A 20,853-nucleotide genomic window follows, 5' to 3' on the forward strand; every position below is an offset into this window, starting at 1 on the left:
TAAAGATTCAGAAACAATGAATCTGACCATCATATAACCACGATGACCCTTCAGAGTCAATAGTGGGATGTGGATACGGTGGAGAGAAACCTGTGAAAGAGAGAGAAAGATGATAGTGTCTCTCATCCAAAATGGTCATCCAAGATGCAAAGGCACCTTCAAATCAAGAAAGAACCAGAGTCCATCTAATTAGAATAGCTGAGAGGAGAGGATTATGAGAAAGGACATTAACATTTGTTATACCTACCAGACTTGGTTTTCAGATGAAGAAACCAAAGCTCAGAAAAATCAAGTAACTTGTTTAAGGTGTACAACTAGTCATTTATGACCGAAACCAGTGACTAACTCCAAATCCTTCCTACAATCCTACACTCACTCGTGGGCCAAGAATGTAAAAATTTATTATTTGAGCAATCTGGATTTTTTTACCTCAGAGTCAACCAAACCACCTCTGAAACCTGGAAGTGTTTCCAGGTGCAGTTCCAAACTAACTTGGGGGCAACTTTGTACTTTTTATTAAAACTGGAACTAACAGAGTGATTGAGTTGAGTAGCCATGCCTTAGTAGGATATTCAGGCTGATTCCTCCTCTGGATGAATCTGGGAATTCCTAGAATCTGGGGAGAATAAGGGAAAGTCTGGAGCCTTCTCCAACTAGGAAAATCTGGTTTTGCTAAGAACTTGGTCCAAGACTTGGTGGTATCAACTCCAAAGACAAATCCTCAGTTTCCTTGCAGTTACTGCTTGAGTTTCTCTGAAGACTTGTGGCTGAAGGGGTGTCTGGTAGGCTCAGTCAGTAGAGCATGCAACTCTTGATCTCAAGGTTGTGATTTTAAGCCCCACACTGGGCATGGAGCCTACTTAAAAAATTGTGACTGTATGCCAGGATATTTAGTAGGAAGCTCCTTCCTCTATGACATCACAAGGCAGGTAGCTAAGGGGACTATTTGAGACACTCTTAGATTAACAGTCACTTTCGTGGGAGTATAAGAACAGCAGCTTTTAAAACTGAGCGTAAATATTCAGACTTCATTAGGACTCTCAATATAGCCAGCCAGTAAATCATGGGATCTACCCAGAGAAGCTCAGTGTATCGGACGGTCAGGACTAATAAAACTGGGTCCAACATAGCAGTTTCAGCACCAAAAGGGTCTGAAGATACTAACACAACTCATCAGCAGGGACAAGGGTACTTTCTTGCCTCGAGCTCACGAAGTGCTGCAGCCCCGGTAAGCCCTCCACCACATCGAAGATCAGAAGCTGGGCATCTCACCACTTTCTATCCAACATCAGACTATCCTCGATCTGTCTCCCCCCAGTCAGGGCCTGGTCTTGCTGGAACATCCATCCCTCGAGGAAGTGAGACTCGATCAAAATTAGAAACATACCGCCATCCCTCTCCTCATCGAAAGACCCAGCAAACTCAGACATCAGCTTACCATACTGTCCAGATGCAAAGGAACATTAGTCCATGCAGAGAGGAATCAACACGAAAAGGGGGTGAGAGCAAGCCAGGGCGTGACATCAGTAATCGCTATTCATTGACCCCAGATGCCAAATCCTCTCGCCGGTTGAGTTTTGTAGACCAGAAGGATAACTTACAAATCTTACAAGAAGAAGACCCACCCTCCAAGGTCCAGTACCCACAAGGAGTCAGAGTTCCCCGTAGGACTTTGGCTTGCCCAAAGGATCAAGCAGTCCAAACTGAGCCCATCCGAAAGATTTTGACTGCTACCGAGATCAGATCTCCAAAGAGACCCTCTAGCCCAGAGCATAGCAGTGGCCGTGTCAGAGCAGACTCTCGGACAGCCCAGAGAAGGATCCCTGGCCAAGAGTATGAAATGAATCGTCTCAGCTCAATCTATACAGAACCCAAGGCTTTGCATAGGAATATGAACTTGGAATCATCCCTCAGACTCTCTGTCCTTAAGGATTTAGATGGTGGACACCGAGTTTCTCTGCATCCAGATCCTGAATCTATCCACAAGCATTCTGTCTACACTGACACCAAGCCCTCCCCAAAGATCTTAATATCATCAGAAGTAGAGTCCAACATGAAGTCCTCAACCCGAGGAGACAGCGAGGTTGGCCGTAGGGTCACCATCTCCCCAGAGGGACAGTTAATACACTCAGCTTCCCATGTGACATCTCGAACAGCGTCTGAGAGCCCCCAAAAATCTATATTTGTCACTCCAGAGCACAGCTATAAGCAGCACCCCCAAAAGCCTTCAGAATGTGTCTCCATGTCCCCAGGACCTGCACTCAGGTATCCAGAACCCTCCCAAAAGCCTTCTGTCCATGCAGAATTGGAACTGACCCCTCGGCCCTTACCCCCTCGGTCCTTACCTAGGTATGGGCCTGATTCCTCATGGTGGACCTTACTCAATCCTGAAGTTGAAACACCCCAAAGCCGGCCAACAACACCTGATTTTGAGTCTAAGTCTCCTCCTCCCTCAGATCCTTTATTGTCCTGTTTTGAAATGGACTTGAGTCCTTTCTGTGAGGAAATGATGTTCCAGAGAGAGAAAGCAAGTCCATCACCACCACTAGCACCAGCAACACCGCCACCACGGTCATCGCCAAAGGAGTCTCCAAACAGGGCCCCATTGAGGGAAGCACCACAGGCCCTCAAGTGCACCTCCAAACAACCCATTCAAAGGTTTAGTGCTTTCTTCTTGGGTATGTGAAGAAGCAGACTGCCCAGGTGCAGTCCCAATTTAAAGTGAGGTGGGACATTGGGGTGGGCAGGAAAGGCCCCTTCTTCATTCCGGGCCTCAGAGCTGCCCTCCTGCCAGTGCTAAAGCTAGTCCCATCCCTGAGCCCATTGGTCATTCCTTCCCTGCCAGCTTCTCTGAGCTCCAAGCTAATGACATCGGTGACGATGCTTGGGCCAGCATCAGGCATTGACTCTTCAGGCAACGCTGCTTAACCTTTCAATGGAAGGTAGTAGAGAGTGGTTTGCAGGGTGGGAAGTTCTTCCCAAGAATGGAGATGAAGAACTGAGCTGGGGTGAGGGCTGGTAAGGACAAGTAAAGAAAAGAAAATTTTCAAGTAAATATTTTGATGACAAAGTGGAGAGACGGTGGGCATAGATACGCTAGGATCCAGACTTTGAAGAGGGGAAATGCATTAATAGTGGCACAAAGAGGGTGGAGAAAAGGGAGGGAGGAGGTTAGTCCTAGACTGCAGGGGCTTCTTGGAGAGGGTCAGGGGCTGAGGGCACGTCCTGGGGGAGAAATGTGGAGCTAGAAAAGGAGAGGTTAAGTCATGGGGGGAGGGATATACATCCCACAGAGTGACAAAAAGGAACAATCTCTTACTTTCAGATGTCTCTGAGGAAATGTACAATCGTGTCATCTGGTGGCTAAAAGGTCTGTGCTCTTCCCTCCTATGGGTCCATTGTTTTGGGAGGCAGGAGGTTTTGGGAGGCAGGAGGACAGGTGGGAAGGTGACTTCTTTGTATCTATAGAGCTAGGACTATCAGGACCGTCTATACTGGGGGTTTGACTTGAAGGAGCAGAGGTACTTCTTACCTGGCCAATAATTCCACCATTAGAGTCATTCCTTTGGGATTTGGAACCTTCCTCATTTTCAAGAGTCTTCTTTCAATGGGAAGTAGTCACTTCTGGAATGGAGAACAATTTAAGCCCATGCCTTTCAGTTTAGTGAATCTTAGTATCAAAGAGTTCCTGCTTTGAATGTTGTAGCCCCAAATATGCTTTAGTCTATGAGCGTGAGAGGGGCCAGGGTTCTGGATTAGGAAGTTCCTGGGGAGGAGAGAGCCCTGAAAATGCAATCCAGTCCCAACCAGCATAAGCCCTTTTGAGTGACGGGCATCAAAGAGCAGAGAAGGGCATCCCTGCCCCTCAGAGGGAGCAAAGCTCTATAAAGTTGGGGTTTAATAGAATATGGACTCTGGAGTTAACGGTATTGGGTTTGAGCCCTGTACTATTTTCTCACAGTGACCTTGGTTAAGTTATTTTATCTTTCCAATAATTAGTTTCCCTGTTAATGAGATCAGTGGCTACCTCTTAGGGGTACTGAGTGAGCCCTCAGTAAATGATAGCTTTTGCTACCACTTGCACTAGGAAGGATGTTGGGCTAGGTTATGCCAAAGTCCACTGAACATCTTTAGTAAAATTCTCTTCCCCTCCTGTTGGTACTCTCTGAATTCCATTTGCTGCTCCCTGGGAATGCCTGACTACTACATCTCCATTATGACAGATGAAGAGGTAAGAACACCCCTGGGAATTTACTTCCATTATTCCCGTGCTCCAAGTCCCTTATCCAAGTCCCTCTCTTAAACTCTCATGGAAGTAGGAATGGAGGGAGACAGACAGAACTGCTTCCTATGGTTGGGCAAGTTGTTCACTGCACAAGGGACCTAACAGAGAGGGCACGTGGGGGCTAAAATCTAGCCTGTGTTCCTCTTGCCACACTATGCACCTGTGCAGCTGCATCTCCACAGAGCGAGATTTGCACGAAGGCACTATATTAGCTAGTTGCAGCCCTGGAGAGATGATAAATCCTGCCAAGTGCTCTGTGAGAAGGCTGTCTGGGAAGCCATACATTGGATCAGTCTCTACTTGGCTTTCCTCTCTCCACCCTAGGGCACTCCAGAAAAGGAACACTTTTCTGGGTTACACACTTTTTGAGTCCTCAACTTGGAAAGGCACAAGGTAAACTCTGCTTTCGGCAGCCCTGTGTCCTGAATTTGGCAGAGTGTCCTGATTTCACAGTGCATTGTTCCTATAAGTTCTTTCGTTCTTCTTGGCCCATGTTTCGTAAGATAGTCTGAGCTTTTCCTGACTCTATTCTTTCTTTCACCCTATCTCTTCCTTACCCAAAGCCTAGAATGGCTTCTAATGGGTCCCTTCCATGGGCTAGCCCAGGATGGACAGTTAATTACAGATAGAAAACAAACAAGGGAGGTGGGGGCAGCACAGTCTGAGCTCAGATAACGAAACAGCTGAAGGAGAGGTGCCAGAAATGTGGCTGTCACCCCCTCTGCCTTGGGCTTCTAATTTAGTCCTGTGCCTTGAGCTCAACTGTGGGTGGGAACAACTACTTCTGGAGATTACCTCCATGCAAGACTGTAAACCTTTTCTCCCTCTTCCCTTCCTCCCTTCCTTCCTCCCTCTATCCCTTACTTCCATAAAAAATTTCATTCAGATGGCTAGCACTCTGCTAGGCACTACTGGGGAAAGCATTGAAACCTCAGAGCATACACATTCTTTGGCCATGAGAAACTTACCATCTGGTTGGGAAGATAAGACATGGACAGGAAACATTTAAACAACAACATGAAATAGTTTGTGCTCAAATGTCCAAATAAATACAGCATACTGAATATGTGCTCTTGCAGGATCTTAGGAGAGGGAGTCATCAGGGGATGTGTGTGTGGGGGGGTGGCCAAGTTACCCCCTCCTTCTCAAAGCCAGGAGTATCTTAACAGCTAGCCCCTTGCTCACTCCTTTGATACACATATATACCTTTGGGAAGGGGTTAGTGTGTTCCCTCATTCAGGATCTGATGATTTTGACTGAGTGAGTTGCTCCCTGTTCTCCCCCACCTTCACCCCCTTTCTTGGTGCATCTTGTTTTAGTTTAGGAAGTCAAAAGCCTTGGCAGCAGGACAGCTCCTTCCCCAAAATAGCTCTTATCCTGTCTCGATAATTGCAGCTCTCCAGCCCTGTTCAGCAGCAGGGCTGCTCCTCAGAAGCTGGGAAGAGGAACTGAGGAGGGACTAGCTGGGGCTGTTGGTCTTCTCTGGCTCTTTGGAAGTGGGATAGCATGGAGGAGAGCCAGGGACTCCTCACAAAGCATGATAGTGCTAGGCCTTCCCCAGCCTGTCTTCCAGGCTGCATGGCCCACAGCCATCCCACAATTGAGAATCTGTGGTGCTGGTGTTGAAGGCCTCTGGTTCCTCTGATCTGGGAATGGTTGACTGCAGAGTCTGTACCAGATTCCATTCCTGGCAGGAATTCTCTGGTGGCCAGCCACAGCTCCTGGCTCATGGATGGCAGCATGTTTCTTGTTGAGCTTCACAAGCCCCTTTGGGTCCACAGCTGGGGACAGAGCCTGATTCAACCATTTCTCTCTTAAGTGTCAGTCTCCTCCCAAGTGGCTCCTCAAGGCCCTTTTGTCTAAGGGACAGGGCTTACAGATGCTTCTCATCCTTGGATGGGTACATTAGGGGCTGGAATCTCCCCAGAGAAGGTTATGCTGGGCTGAGGGATGCATTCCTAATGGTTTTGTTTTTGATATCAGAACTAGCAGAAGCTCAACAGGAAAGTCCTGCCCTATGGTGTCAACTCGGGCTGTCTTCTCACACGGCCCTGGGGAATTCCTTGGAATAAAGCAACTCTTGATGGGAAGGGCTACAACGCCCCTGATGGATGGGACTGCCTTGGCTCTGAGATCCTTGTCCTTAAGGCACCTGACCTACTTGCCCTTGAAAATGACTTCTTGGGCTGTCAGCAGACAAGGTGGTTTACTCCCTTCTATCTCTATCAATTATGCAAGAAACCAACTCTGAAAAACAGGCCAGGAACTAGGAGAGGTCAGCTCAGTGATACCTAAGGCAGACTTCGGTGTCTAAAGTGACATGTCATTTAGCCTCTGAGGATAGTATGGCCAGCTTCCTATTGGCTCTTGAGCCTTGGGGAAGTTGTGCTCCAGTAGACTTCCTTGACAGAGAAAAATCCAGAGTCTAGGAGCTATTCAGGAGTGCTCTGCATTCATGGGAATGTTAACAGAAAATGGGCTGTTTGAAAGGAATCCTAGAACCATCTTTCCCACTCCCCTCATTTTCTCTTGCTTTGTACAGAGGCTTATAATTGAAAAGAGAGGGGAATTGAAAGAATGCAGCAGAGCTGCTGAAAATGGGACAGGGCACCTCGGGAGGCTTTTCATAGCAGCCCGACCCCTGCCACCCAGCTTCTTTTCTTGTCAGATGGTGCCTTGTTCATTTTCAGCTACCATGGGCAGTGAAGTCCAGAGCTGGATGGGAGGCTGGTAACTTCTGACCCACAATTGCTATTTTGGGGACAGGCTAGGTTGACCAACTAACTCATCAGGGTTTGCCTGGGATGTTCCTGGTTTTAGCATCCTGTGTCCTGGGACCCCTACCAGATCTGGGGAAACTAGAACAAAGGGTGACCTGACCCTAGGACAGGCTATGGTGCAGACTACCTCAGCAAAAGCCACTGGAAGCATAGGGCAGGGGAATGATATCCTGCCTTCACTGTGAGCCCTGAGCAGATTGCTCTCTCTGCCTATGAAATGGGGACAAAAACTCCTATGTCTCTCCCTTGGGCTTGATGGCAGAACAGAGGCCAGAATCCCTTGGTTTTTTGTTCTTCTCAGAATGATCCTACATATGGAAGAATCTGCCACATTTATTTTGGACTCGCGTGTATTTCCAGAAGCTCCTTGGTTTCCTGCCTGGAACCCATCTCCCACATTGTATCTTGCTGTCAGAGTAGTTTGGTGGTGTTTGAGATGGTAGGTTTTTCAAGTAAGAGAAGAAATAGTAGATCTGGGTAGATTAGGGAGCTTGACTTCAGAGGGCAGGGAGCATACTTGGGTGAAGAAGAAAATCTAAAACAGAAGCCACCCTGACAGCTGCTCAGCCACAGGAAGGTTATCCTGAGTGACAGAAATGACCATGTCCCTTTACCCTTCTCTGCTCAGCTGCCTTTGGCCCAGCTGCCATGAGGGGAGAGGCAAGAGACAGCTGCATCTTAGGGGCTGAATGAACGGCTGAAGGAAGGGGACAGAATGTGAGGCAGTTCCTGAGAGAAGCTCAGGCTCTGACACTGAAGGTGGGAGGACAGGGCTGGCCAAAGTCACTTCCTTGACACATCCACTACAGGCAAAGTCATTTAACTTGAGGAATCTCCAAAATGGCTGTTTTTTTGGGAATTTGGCTCAGTAAATCTGAAATCAAGACCTGTTTTCTAGAGGTGGAGTGCTGTTTAGCTAGAGAAGGTGACTCTACAGTTGGTGGCAGCATGGTCGTTCCAGTGTCACTTTAGTCTAAGGCTCTTTTCCCATACCTCTACACCCATGCACATGCACATTCCTAATTTTTTTTGGGGGGGGGGAGGGAAAGCATTTGAAATTATCACAGTTGACAATATTGATTTGGTGTTGATAATTTTCTCATTAGCCAAAATAATACCTGCACTCATTTTAGTGGCTACACCATTGTAAGTATGTTACTGTAGTGAATCTTTATAGCAACCTTATATGAGGTGGATTTTTCCTCCCTATTTCACAGATGAAGAAACTGAGGCTCAGAACTGGCTTCTCAAAACTGAGAGCACTTTAGGGAGCATCCTGCCCCAGGATTCACACATGGTGTAGAAACCCTTTTACCATAGCCACATCTTCCTGGAAAGTAACTTCTAAATATTTGAGCAGTACCTTCGGATATCACAAATTATAAAGGGAAGGACATTTGTGTCTTTGCATGTGAACTATGAGGCTGGGGGGTGAGTATGAGCTGGTAAGCAGCCAGAATGAAGGGCAAATTATGGGTCAGTGAAGCCCAGAGCCTCAAGGCTTGTCTGTGCTCCAAAATCAGAATGGAAAACTAATCAATGAATCCTTTCAGTCAATTAATATTGATCAGACACCTCCTGGGGGCAAAGGCCTGGTCATCCAGGAGGACATTATGTCACATGTTCACTGAATTAAAACGAGTAGAAATTAAAATAGAAGACATACTCCCTGTCTTTGAGGGGCCTGTGGTTAGTTTGGGAGAGAAAAGTATACAGGCATGTCACTTGAAAGGGTGTGGACATCAAAGAACAAAATAAAGTCCAGTGAAATGAATTAGCAAAGCTTCTAGCATGGAAACACCTGGAGAGTGAAGTCCAGGGAGACACAAATTTTGACTCTGAATAATTAAGACCTTTGATAACTTACTACCCAAAGATTGAAGGGCAGTGGAGTTGAGTCAGTGAGTTTTTAGCCATGGGAAGTATTTAAGAAGAAGCGGGAGGTAAGGTGGGGGCTCTTGAAGGGGGAGTCATACTCCAGTGCATGTGTAAGTCCCTTCCATCTCTCCCACGCCCTGCCCTACTGCAGAAAAGGTGTTGGAAAGGCCCTCTGGCTGGCTTCTAGCACTTTGCTGCTGCCCCTCGCCACAGCCATATAGCAGGTGCAGGAAACACAGTGCTCTCTGGCCTTGCCGCCCATGTTTCATGCCTGCCCTAGGATTATGGGCAGGGGAGGGGCTTAGGATATTTTGGTTTCTTGCCACAGACCTTTCTGGACACTGGCTAAGTTTCCTTGACAAACACAACCCAGTGCTAGCCCTTTGACCCCACTAGGGCCCTCTGACTATATCATCAGTGACTTATCACCTCTGGAGGAAGGAGGTACAATTAGTTCTTGTACCACTTAAGAGAAAGTCTGCTACTGAGAGGCAAAAGTGGCCTTTGCTAGTCATACAGACTGAAATCCTGATTTCCTGTGGTAATCACTATTTATTCTTGGCTTTTGTACCTGGGCTTGGCTTGGCCCAAGTGCAGCATCCTGGTTTAGTTTGGTGCCACACAACCTTTACTCATGGCAGGAAAGATCCAATGGAGAGGACCAGGAGTTTTTTCACACAGACCATGTTGGCCTGACTTAAGCAGAGGGAGACTTGGGTAGCAGGCTGGAGGTGTGTGCTCATCTGAGTGTCTCAGAAGAGTCCTGTTTTGTGCCAAACCAAGTGTCTACTCCCCAGACTCTTGGCCTGAATACCCTACTCTCGGAGTGCCTGGGAAATTGTACTCTAGTCAAAGATGTCAATTTCCGGTGGGGTTGTGATTTCTAAGGAAGAGTCCAGAGTTCCAAGAGCTGCAGGGACACTCAGGAAAGGTTGGCCAGGCCACGTGCTAACTGGAGTTGGGGAGGAGCACTCAGTGGTCTGTGACTCACACAAGGGCTGCCATATCTTGCCCCTGCTTCTGAGTAGGTGTCAGACTCTCTTTGCACAGACACAGATCACAAGAACTGGAGTGGTGAGGAGTCCAGTCCTATCTTTCAATGGGGGAAGCAGAGACCCAGGGAGGGGAAGGGATATTCAGGAGTGAGATAATCACCAAAGCTGGCATGGGGTCCTAAGCGTAGGCCAAGTTCTCTCATAAATCCAGAGTGTGGCAGGGTTAGCATGGGAGGTTTGTGCAGGTGTAATGACTCAAAGTCTGCCTTTAGCTTTTATTTTGCCCAGCATGGCTTCTGCTGGGCCTGATGCAGTGATTACAAAGGTACTGTGAGCATCAAGACCCTAAGAGTCTGGGGTTTAGAGATAAGTTCCATGGTCCCGGGCCTCTCATAGGGGCTCACTTCCCTCAAATAAACTGGCACCAGCATGCCTCAGGGCACACAGGGCTCACTGGGGCCTGGGCAGCAGGTGCCAGAGCAGAGCTGGGATTCCAACTGCAGCTGAGGATGAGCTAGCCGAGTTGCTTTCTGAGATGTGTCTGTGTCCACACTTGGACTACAGCCAGGACTAGGGGGGTAGGGAGAGGAGGTGGTTACAATTATGGAAAACAAGGCTTTGTGATGGGGCCTGTCTTCCTTGACAGGCTTTCTTCCCTTGGCCCAGCACCCCCAGCCCAAGCCATGCAGAATGCCAGTGGAAGCACCCAGGAGGCAGTCTTATGAGTGCATACATGAGTACTAGTAGCCTACAGCTAGTTCTCAACAGTGGGGCTTTGTTTGATGTTTGGATCTGATGGCAGCATCTGCTGCTACTTCTGCAGCCTTCCAGTGCCATTGGTTTTTCTCTTAAGAAACTCATGTCTTTCTTTTCCTGAGTATAGTTTCAGATCTCTTGATCTAGCCCAGGCCTTTTCTAGGAACCTCTTTATACCTTCAGAGGTTTTCTCTTGTCTGAGCCAAGCTGCTGGCTCCTATCCTAGTTTAATCTGCTCATTTTCTGGTGTGGGAACTGAGGTTTAGAGTGGTAAAATGAGCTGTCCAAGCTCATCCAGCTAGGAGGGTTTCTCTTCAACGTGCTAGCTTATGAATTCCCTTGATTTCTTTAAGCAATTGTACCCCGCCTTCCATCCTTCAGTCCACCAGTGCCAGATATTCAAGAACATCTCCAATAGCCATGCCATGTTTTCTGAGCCTGTTTTCATCTGCATACCTAGGCCACTTTCCCTCCCTCTGCTAAGTTCTAACTTGATCCCAACCATAACCATTAGTCACAGATCAGACTGAAATAGGATAGGCAGCCTTCTGGCTCTTCTACCAAGAGGAGAGGGTTATGTTGTGGGCCTCAGTTTTGTCTAAAGTGCATTCAGCCCAGTCAGCCTGCCCTGGGGGAAGGCTCTTGGGAGTCAGGGAGAGGTATGCTTCTGGAAACGTCCGCAGAAACTTGACCAGCTCAGACCAGTATTAGCTCAGGAAATCCCTACCAACTCTAAGCATCTACTTCTCCCTCACTGCTGATGACACTCCTGAGCCTCTAATGCCTCTAAAGCTGCTGGAGCATCTGTCCCCACAGCATCTCACCTGCTTGTCCAGCATAGACTGGCTCAGGCTTGGGCTGGCCTCTCCAGAGGCCCCCCCCCCCCCACTTTTCTTAGCTCCATAAAGGCCACTAGGCCTCTTTCCTTCTACCCTTCCAGCTGATGATCCCTGGATAATTTATGCAGCAAATCCTCTTTAATCTTTAATCTAGGGTGCAGCAGGAAGGGAACCTCTTGTCTCATCTTCATAGCTTGGGTAAAGGTAGAGAACATCTGACGTTCTACCTTAGGAGGTGTGGAGTGGGGAGGGACAGTCCGTTAACTTGGACATCAGCTCGGGTCATTTCTGGAAAACCTTGGGTAACTAAGGGTTTCTCTCCCAACTCGTGGGGCAAACCCCCTCTCCTTCCAAAGACATTTTCTCCTAGGGATGCCAGGTGGGCCTTTCCTTTTTGGGAATTTGCTCAAACACCCACTGTGATGTACTGCCTGAAGAGACCACTCTTAGGGGCTGAGTAAGGAAGAGCCAGGTGACTGGCGCTGTCCTCAGCGCCTCTGCACACCCTGCGCTTCCCGGAGTCTCGGGCCGCTAGATCCACCCCGACCCGCCACCCACCACCCACCACCCACCGCGGGCCGCCCGCACCCCAGCAGGCGCCAGCGATCTGAGGGCAGGCCCCGCCCCAGGGCCGACTCGTCCCGCCCCCGCCGCCAGGCCCCGCCCCCGGCCGGTCCGCACTCTGGGCGGCGGGCGGGGGCCGGCGGTCCGGCGAGGTCGGCTCGCAGCTCCCGCCGCGGGTCGCTCGGGCGCTGTCCAGGAGGAGCTGGCCCGGCCCGGGCTGCAGCCATGGTAAGGCGCGGGGGCGCGGGGCGCGGGGCGCGGGGCGCGGGGCAGGGCCGGGGCGCGGGGCAGGGCCGGGGCGCGGGGCAGGGCCGGGGAGCGCAGGGCCCGCTGCTCCCGGCGGCTCCGCGGGGACCGGCGGCGCCGCGGCCAGGGCTGTGCGGGGCGGGAGGCGCTTTCTCCGGCTGCGGGTACAGGCGGGCACTGCTGACGGACGGCGCCGCGTCGCCGCTTCCAAGTTTCTCCCTCTGATCCGAGCAGCGACTAAGCGGGCCCGGGCCCCGGGGTGCTGCGGGTGTTCTTGGACGGAGGGGTGGGTTGGTGAGCGGAGGGGGGCCACCCCCCCGCCCCACCCCGGCCAGCAGAGACGCGCATGTTGGGCTGGGGAGGGCGCGTCAGCGACAGGCGGAGGTGAGGTTCCCCCACCCTTACCTGGGTCAGCTGTTACCTGGATGACCCCTCCTCACCCACCTACCCTGGGTTCAGGGGCCAGTATCAACTTCCTTTGGAAAACGCAGAGAAGGCCTGCAAACACTGCCTTTTTCCCCAAGAGGGATGGTGAGACGCTTGGGCCCTCCTTCCTGCAGCCTGGCAAAGAGCAGTTCCTAGGCTCTTCCCACTGTGCCCTCTGCTTGGGGACCCCTGAGAGGGCAGCCCAGTTCACCATCCTACCCGTGGGATCAGGTATATCCCTCTGCCTCTGAGACAGGAACCATGGGGAAGCTTCCTTCTGCTGCATCCTACACTACCCTGCTCCCAAACCAGGTTCCTCTGCAGTAGTGGGGGGTGGGGGAACTCATCCCTGCCACCTGTCTGGAGGAGAAATAGTAACCCCAGCCAGCCTCCGGAGGCCCCCAGGTAGGAAGTTTTGATGTCTGACTGTAGGGGTTCCAGCTCTTCTCCTGCCATCCTTGCCAGAGCCTGCCACAAACACATTATGCTGGATGTCAGGGCCTCCAGGCGCCATGCCAGCCTCTCCTCCCAGTTTGGAAGCCCCCCAACCCTTGCCCTTCACATTGGGAGGCACAGGCTGTTTACAGAAGGAGAAAATCCATGACCATCCTGTGGGGCAGGATATTGGCTGTGGGCAGCCTCCAGAAGGAAACTCCCTGGGCCCACTGGAATCAGAAGCTTCCAGGTCTGGAAAGGCCAACCTTTTGGGCTTTTGTCTTTCAAGCTGTGTCCAGGATGAGGCCCAAGCCTTGGCTAGGAAGTCTTGGTGACCTTGTGACCTTCTCCAGAGGGGGGTTCCTGGGAGAGGCCAAGTGGTGCTTGTCTTTATCCCTGCCCTGCTTCTCCCCACATGGGTATGGATACACTGATTGTTCCAGTGATAGAAGCCTGAAGGAGCATAGTGCCAAGCCCAACAGGGACCAAGAGGGGCTTTTTCTGCCACACACTAAGTTCAGTTCAGCTGAGGTCATGGTGCTTTCAACTTGGCTGAAGCCACCCTGTTCCCTTCTAATTAAAGACACCCCACTATTGCTAGAGTCCTTAGCTGTAGGCCCTTTAGGCCTAGTTCTTAGGCTGACTGGTTCATGTCCAGCCAGACTCCTCTAGAAGGGGTCTCTTTCTGAAAAGAGATCAGTGTCCCAGCTACTTTGGAGGTCGGTGGGTACAGTGGGGAGGGCTCCCCAGCCCAGGAGCACAGTGGGGTTTACATGGGAAAGGAATGACAGGTCAACATTAATAATAGTCCTGTGACTTGAAATGTACCTTCTCTCCTCAGGTTCAAAACAGCTTGAGGTATCTCTCCCCAGCCTTCCTGGGAGGCAAGGCAGGGCCATTCACAATTGGACATTGAGGCCCTAAAATTAAGACAATATTCAAAATCACAGAGGATGTTTCTCACCAAACCAGAAATACTGGCCTTCTGACTCCATGTGCATACTCCCAGCCAGATCCCTCAGCTTGTGCTTGTCTCCCACCTAATTGGCACTTCTGAAACCTCTGGGATGCCAGCCTCCCTTTGGCCGGAACTCCTGCCCCTCAGAGACCAAGTGCTAATAGCTCCTCCACTGATTCTCTGGAAGCAGTGGGGTGATGGAAGTGATATAGGTCCCCATGAGTCAGAGGTCAGGTATCCTATGGTGGGAGGAGTCCCTCTGTGGTTGGGACTGTGCAAGGGAATATAGGGGCAGATTTCTGAAGACAGTAAGGTTCTCTGCTGGGAAAACACAAAAGGACAAGGGAAGAAAAGCAGGGCTGTTCCCATGAGAACATATTTCCAGGGGATTATAAGACCTCCTACCCTACTTCAGCACTGCTTAACTTTAGTTAAGGTGAAAGAGATTGGATTCCTTTGGGTGTGGAGTCTCATGGGTGGGTGTTCCCAGGTACTGATGGGCCAGGTCACCTTGGGGACAGCTCATGACCCTCTGGCAGGCCTCGGTGTCCTTGGGGGTTCATAGGAGAGGCCAGGTTGATTAAGAGCCTGTGCTGCAGACAGACTTGGGAGGCTAGTGCTGTGCCCACCGGGGTAGGCAGCGGGCAGGCGTCATGGGATAGCCAATCAGAGTAGGAGGGGACTGCAGAGAAACAGAGTGATCCTGCTGCAGCTGAGCTGTCCTTGGAGGGTGGGAGCCAAGGGAAAGGGAGGAGGAGGGGGTGGGGAATGACATTCCACAGGCTTTTTTGGCCCCTGACAGAGACGGGCGGGGGGGGGGGGGGGGGGGGGGGGGGGGGTCAAAGAGAAAGGGAAAGGAGCAAGCCGGGAAGCTGGATTACAAGAACATCGAGACCAGGCTGTTTCTGTGTGTGAGGAACTTTGCCTGGGAGATAAAATTAGACCTAGAGCTTGCCGCCAGGGTGTCCGAAGCGTGGGACATGGACCGTTCACTGGGATGGCAAGGCAGTTCTGTCCCTGAGGACAGGAATGAAGCTGGGGTAAGGTACTACTCTGGGAGATGGGGGGACCTGACCTGTCTTCCTCCTTCCTTGACTGGGATTGGGGCTCAAAGTCAAAAAATAATTTGGTCAGTGTCAGAGCTGAGGGTGGGGAGGGACAGATAGAAGGTGAAGACCCTAGTGTCCTGACTCCTTGTCTAGAGCCCCTGTGGGCTCCTTTCTGCTGATGAGCAGCCAGGACTGGCAGGGAACCCAGGAATGCTGGGTTCCTGGTGACTATTGGCAGACTGGGGATGGTAGGGTCCCCATCAATGCCTTCCTTCCTCCTTTAACTGTTGCCCCTGTGCTCAGTGCCCTTGGGGAAACCAGGTGGAGCACAGTCGTCTTCCCTCTTTCACCAAGACCAAGTGCTGGGTCACTGTGGGGTTATTCAGAGAGGCAGGATTTCCTGGAATTCCCCAGACTTTAGCTGCCAGAAAACAAGACCTGCGGCACCCCCCCCCCCCCCCCCCGCCCCAGCCCCATCTCTTCTCTGTTGCCATACAGTTAATTGTCCAAGCTGGGACACTTTTGAGAGTGAAAAGGAAGGGGCACAACTAATCGTGATGCTAGGACAACAAACTAAGATGTATAGTTACTGTACTGGACCCCCCCCAAATATTATGGATGAGACAAGCCTGTTAGGCTTGGTCCCTAAACTTCCACATGCTGGTTCTAGTTTCAGGCTAAAGGGCTTCTCTCCTTCCCTCTGTCCAGGTGGGCCCTGGAGACTATGGCTACAAGCAGGTGTGGGGACTTTGAGGTGACAGCCTGGAGGTAGTTCTTAAGAGACTTCCCCACAGCCTCTCTATCTCAGTCCCTTCCCTCTGGCATAAACCTGGCAATGGGCATGTCTGCCTCCCTCAATTCTTCCCTTTGTAAAATGGGGACCTGCAGAAGACTGTGGCCATCTTCTCTCTCCTGGCCCTCGCCGGGACTCCACAGTGGTCTGGGATAGCCCCCACTGGCTTGGCCAATCCCCAGAGAGTGAGTCAGCCTCTGAAGCAGGCCCTTGTCCATTGTCTGGAGGTGGCATGTGGGTATTGTGAGGCAGAGCTGAGCCCAGCAGTGCCAGGCACTCCACAAAGGAAGCTGGCTCCTAAAGGAGAGGGAAAGTTTTAGGGTCTAGAGTTGATGGCAGGAGTGAGGGGAAGCAGCCTCTCTTCCAAGTTGGAGATGGGGGAGCGGGGACAGGTGTCTACAGAGCAGCCAGCCATTCTTTGCCCACCAACCCCTGTGGTTCTCGGTTTAGTCCACATTCCCCCTGGCACTGCTGGCTGAAGCTTACTCCAGGCAGAGGTGGCAAGAGACAACTGATGGGTGCTTCCTCTTATCTCTCCCTCACAGTTAGGGGCTGCCAGCAGCCTAGTGTCCTCCTGTCCTCCCTCACTGGGTCCCTCCTGGCTCCCTTCCACCTTGCACTCAGCCTCCACTGTCAGGTTTGCCCTTCTGTCCTCAGGCCGCAGCACAGATTCTGATGTGGCACAGTGTCTGGAATAAGGGGGGTGTCAGATCAGCTGTACTGAGCTCTTTGCAGTGAGCCCTGGGAAGGGAGCACCCCCAGTAGAGTCTGTACCTTGGTCCTAGAGCTCACAGACCTGCAGTGACAGCGGGCACAGAGCCCCCTGCTGGCTTTTGATTTACCTGGGCTAGCAGCTCCCTTCAACCCTCCCTTCTTCCCTCCTGCCCCTGCCCCATTCTGACTTGACTGTCTGCACTCCCCTTGAATCCTGGACCACGTCCTCCTCTCAGCTCTAACGCCTCTATTGCTCCCCCTTATTTAGTCTGACTTCCTGGCCTTTTGAGCAGTCCCTGGCCCCTGACTTGGCCAGACCCCCAGGAAGGGCAGGGCGGTGAGCACCTTGTTGAGAGGGAGCATCAGGACTGGAGCTACTCAGATCCCAACAGCAGTTGCAAGGACTCTGGGGGCTGCCCAGGGCTGCTCCTGGATCCTGGGGTCTTTCCTGGCATCTCAGCTGGGGAGGCACAGGCGCAGGTGAGGGAGGGATGGTGAGCACTTCCTCAGGCTTGGCTGCTACTGCAGTTTCTTTCCCTTCTAACCACAAGTGCTTTCCTCTCTCTCCCTTTTGCCTTCTTTGGTCTTCCTCCTTCATTCTTCCCTTCATGGCACCTACCTACCTGCCCCACCCCACCCTCCGACCCTCAGATCAAGCGCTTTCTGGAGGACACGGATGATGCAGAACTGAACAAGTTTGTGAAGGATTTCCCAGGAAGCGAGAGCTGCCACCAACCAGAGGCCAAGACCTGGGTGTCCAGGCCCCAAGTCCTGGAGCCAAAGCCCCAGGCCTCGGACCTCTGCCAGGATGACCTGGAGTTCAGACCCCCCTCATGGCCCCAGCCCTCTGACAGCCAGCAGTACTTCTCTGCCTCGGCCCCTCTCAGCCCCTCAGCCCGGCCCCGCAGCCCGTGGGGCAAGCTTGATCCCTATGACTCCTCTGAGGTAGAGCCTCCAGCCCTGCCTTTGCCTTTCAGTGGGCTGGTGCAGGAAGACCCAGGGAGGGAGCAGAGAGATCCTGAGTGTATGTGCATGTATGTCCTGTGTGTGTGTATAGGTGTGTGTACACGCATGCATGCATGTTGAGCTGGAGCCTCTCTGTCTTGTGTCAGCCCCAGCTCTATGGTGTTGACCCCCATGTGCATTGGAAACTATTAGGATCAGGAGCCTAGCTGGTGGCCCCGGATGGGTCCTCTGAGGAGTCTGCCAACGTTCCTCTAGGGCTGGGGCAAAGACCTAGGAGGGAGACAGAAGGCTGGTGTTAGGTCCTGGGGCCCCTCCAGCCTCTCGCTAATGCACTCTGTCTTCCTGTCCATTAGGATGACAAGGAGTATGTGGGCTTTGCGACCCTCCCCAATCAAGTTCACCGAAAGTCCGTGAAGAAGGGCTTTGACTTTACCCTCATGGTGGCAGGTAGAGCAGGGGAAGGGCTGGGCTGGGGAGGTGGTGTCTCCAGTAGGGATGGTATATATATGGGGAGGGGTGGGGTGGGTTAGGAAGGGAAAAGCAGCCAGTGGCGGTATCTTTTTGCAAAATAGCCATGAACCATGAGTGGCGAAACGTGTATATGTAGGGGGTGGGGAGTGTTGAAATGGTATAAAGAACACTTAACCAACAGTTTTCTAATATTTGCCTTTTTCTATGTGACCTTGGGCAATCTCTTTCCCTCGCTGGGCCTCATTCAAATAAGAAGGCTGAACAAGCTGTTCTCTCTGCTTCCTTCCAGCTCTAGAATGCTGTGGTTCACTTGTCTCTTCCCAGTTAGATAAGAAAGCAGCTCCCACCACACCTTGTTCTAGTGGGGTTGCCTCTTGGCTAAAGCCCGTATCTTCTGCTCTCTCTCCCCCATCAGGAGAGTCTGGCCTGGGGAAATCCACTCTTGTCAATAGCCTCTTCCTCACTGATCTGTATCGGGACCGGAAACTTCTCAGTGCAGAAGGTGAGGAAAGAAGCAGGGCTTGAAGAGAGGCACTGGAAATCAAGACTCGTGCCAGAGCCTGGGGGCTGGGGCCTTCCCCAGCAGATGGGAAACCGTGGCTTTCTAGAGGGATTGGCGGCATCTCTCCATAGGCCTATCTAGCCTGGCAGCCCACCAGCCAGCTCCCTAAAGATTTGGGTGCTGGAGTAGGGCAGGGACCAGAATCCTCCTCTCTGAGTGAGTCTCTGACCCCCAAAGGATTCCAGGAATCCAAGAAAAGAGCCTGCAGCAGAGAAGAGGCTGGGGCCAGAGCCAACAGCCACCGGCATTTCCTGTGTTGGGAAATGTGCTCCTTGCTGGTTCCCAGAGAACAGGCCCCCAGGCAGCCTGGGGTGGGAAGGGGGGCAGTGTGGATGAGGCAGTCTGGGCAGCAGAGCTGGTTGGGGTGGGCTGTTTGTCCTGACTGGGCAGGTCCTTGCCCTTGCCCTGGCCTCAGTTTCCCCCTTCTCCAGAGCGGATCATGCAAACTGTGGAGATCACTAAACATGCAGTGGACATAGAAGAGAAGGGTGTGAGGCTGCGGCTCACCATTGTGGACACACCGGGTTTTGGGGATGCAGTCAACAACACAGAGTGGTATGTCTGACCAAGCACAGCCCCAGCTGCCCCCTTCCATTACACTCTCTCTCTCTCTCTCTCTCTCTCTCTCACACACACACACACACGAGTGGACACATAGGCACAGACATAACCAGAATTGTCAGGAAGAAAGTTTGTGCCCTTAGTGGGTAGCTGTCTCCTCTGGAAAGTGAGAGGGAAGGAGTTGGATTAGATGTTCTTTGATGTCCTTTCTGACTCTGACCCCAATTCTATAATGGGGTGAAGGTACAAGATAAGAAAGAAGAGCCTCAGAAAAACAAACACATGAAAACACGTAGCACAAGGCCTGACATCCAGTAGGTGCTCAATAAATATCACCTACCCTCCTTCCTTTTCTTTTACCAGCAACACTTTAGGTGCCACAAACTTTTTCTTTTTTTTTTTTTTTTTAAAGGGATGAGAGTGCATTGAGGGAGGGCTGAGGAGGGGAAAGAAGAAGCAAAGGGGAAACAAATGGGTTGAGCTTGGTTTAAACTCCAGGCACCCTCTAGGCTAACTGCTAGAAAAGGCAGCTTTATCCGTACACCATCATTCTTGGCTTTTTTTTTTTTTTTTTTTTTTTTTCAGGAACTGGAGGGATGCTTAGATAATTGTCAGACCTAAGTGAGTAGATGAGAAGGAGAATGAGTGATAAAGACAGGAGAAAAGGTGGTGCCTTTGATGAAGTTAGGCAAGGGGTGCTAAGACCACTAGACTGAATTCAGATCTTGATTCAGCATTTAGTAACTGTGTGGACTTGAGCAAATGACTGCATTACTGTTTCTTTAGCTGGAACATACCGGTCATATCACCTTGCCCAGGTGATCTGAAAATCACCCCAAATGGTGCATGAGAATGTGCATTAAAAATGAAAGTAAAGAGCTGTTTACGTTACACTAATGGGTTTTAAGATTATAATTGCAGCACCAGTGTGGGACCCCTTGTTGAAAGTTATGAATTTCAAGATGGCCACAGAAGAGAAGCAAACCAAGCATGGGCCCTTTTGAGATCAGGGCCCCATGCTGACTGCATGTGGCACGCCCAGAAAGCTGACCCTTGGGTAATTGCCTCACAGATGCATTAGACTCTTACAGACCTTTCTGTATGTGTGTTTGTTTGTTTTATTGGCCTAGCACATGGATTCATCTTCAACATCAGGGTCTTAGCCTTGAGTCGAGCGCCATTTCTTCTTATATTATTGCCCTGGCACTGTTCTGGCACATGGTGGTCTCCTTTTTTTTTTTTTTTTTTTTTTTTTGTATATTTTTTTATTGGAGTTTGATTTGCCAATATAGCCATATAGCATAATACCCAGTGATTATGCCAATATTTGCCATATAGCATTATACCCAGTGCTTATTCCATCAAGTGCCTCCCTCAGTGCCCGTCACCCAGTCACCCCCACCCCCCGCCCACCTCCCTTTCCACCACCCCTTGTTCGTTTCCCAGAGTTAGGTGTCTCTCATGTTCTGTCACCCTCACTGATATTTCCCACATGGTGGTCTCCTGATGGAAATATTCCTGGTGGATTGAGGTGGCCTCTGTGTCATCATTGCTAAGTATGTCTCAGCACCCTGG

The 20,853-nt window shown here is 51.1% G+C and overlaps 1 protein-coding gene across 9 annotated transcripts in view; it reads left to right on the forward strand.

The window, feature by feature from the left end:
• The window catches only part of SEPTIN4 (septin 4), a 23,765-nt gene continuing 2,912 nt past the window's right edge, over nucleotides 1-20,853 (forward strand). Inside the window, exons 1-6 of one of the 9 annotated variants that reach the window (XR_013354310.1) lie at nucleotides 913-2,678; nucleotides 3,326-3,372; nucleotides 17,364-17,663; nucleotides 18,038-18,131; nucleotides 18,571-18,657; nucleotides 19,133-19,272. Coding sequence is in view for 8 of the 9 variants with exons in the window: in XM_077852507.1 (XP_077708633.1) it covers nucleotides 1,064-2,678; nucleotides 3,326-3,372; nucleotides 17,364-17,663; nucleotides 18,038-18,131; nucleotides 18,571-18,657; nucleotides 19,149-19,272 (2,267 nt within the window). In the remaining variant the exon portion in view is untranslated. Of the gene's footprint in view, nucleotides 2,679-3,325; nucleotides 3,385-12,000; nucleotides 12,326-15,002; nucleotides 15,203-16,992; nucleotides 17,132-17,363; nucleotides 17,664-18,037; nucleotides 18,132-18,570; nucleotides 18,658-19,132; nucleotides 19,273-20,853 lie in introns of those variants that run through there. The other 8 variants (XM_077852507.1, XM_077852506.1, XM_077852510.1 and 5 more) reach the window with 8 other exon arrangements.

This window comes from Canis aureus, chromosome 16 (genome assembly GCF_053574225.1).
Source record: "Canis aureus isolate CA01 chromosome 16, VMU_Caureus_v.1.0, whole genome shotgun sequence".
Taxonomy (NCBI): Eukaryota; Metazoa; Chordata; class Mammalia; order Carnivora; family Canidae; genus Canis; species Canis aureus.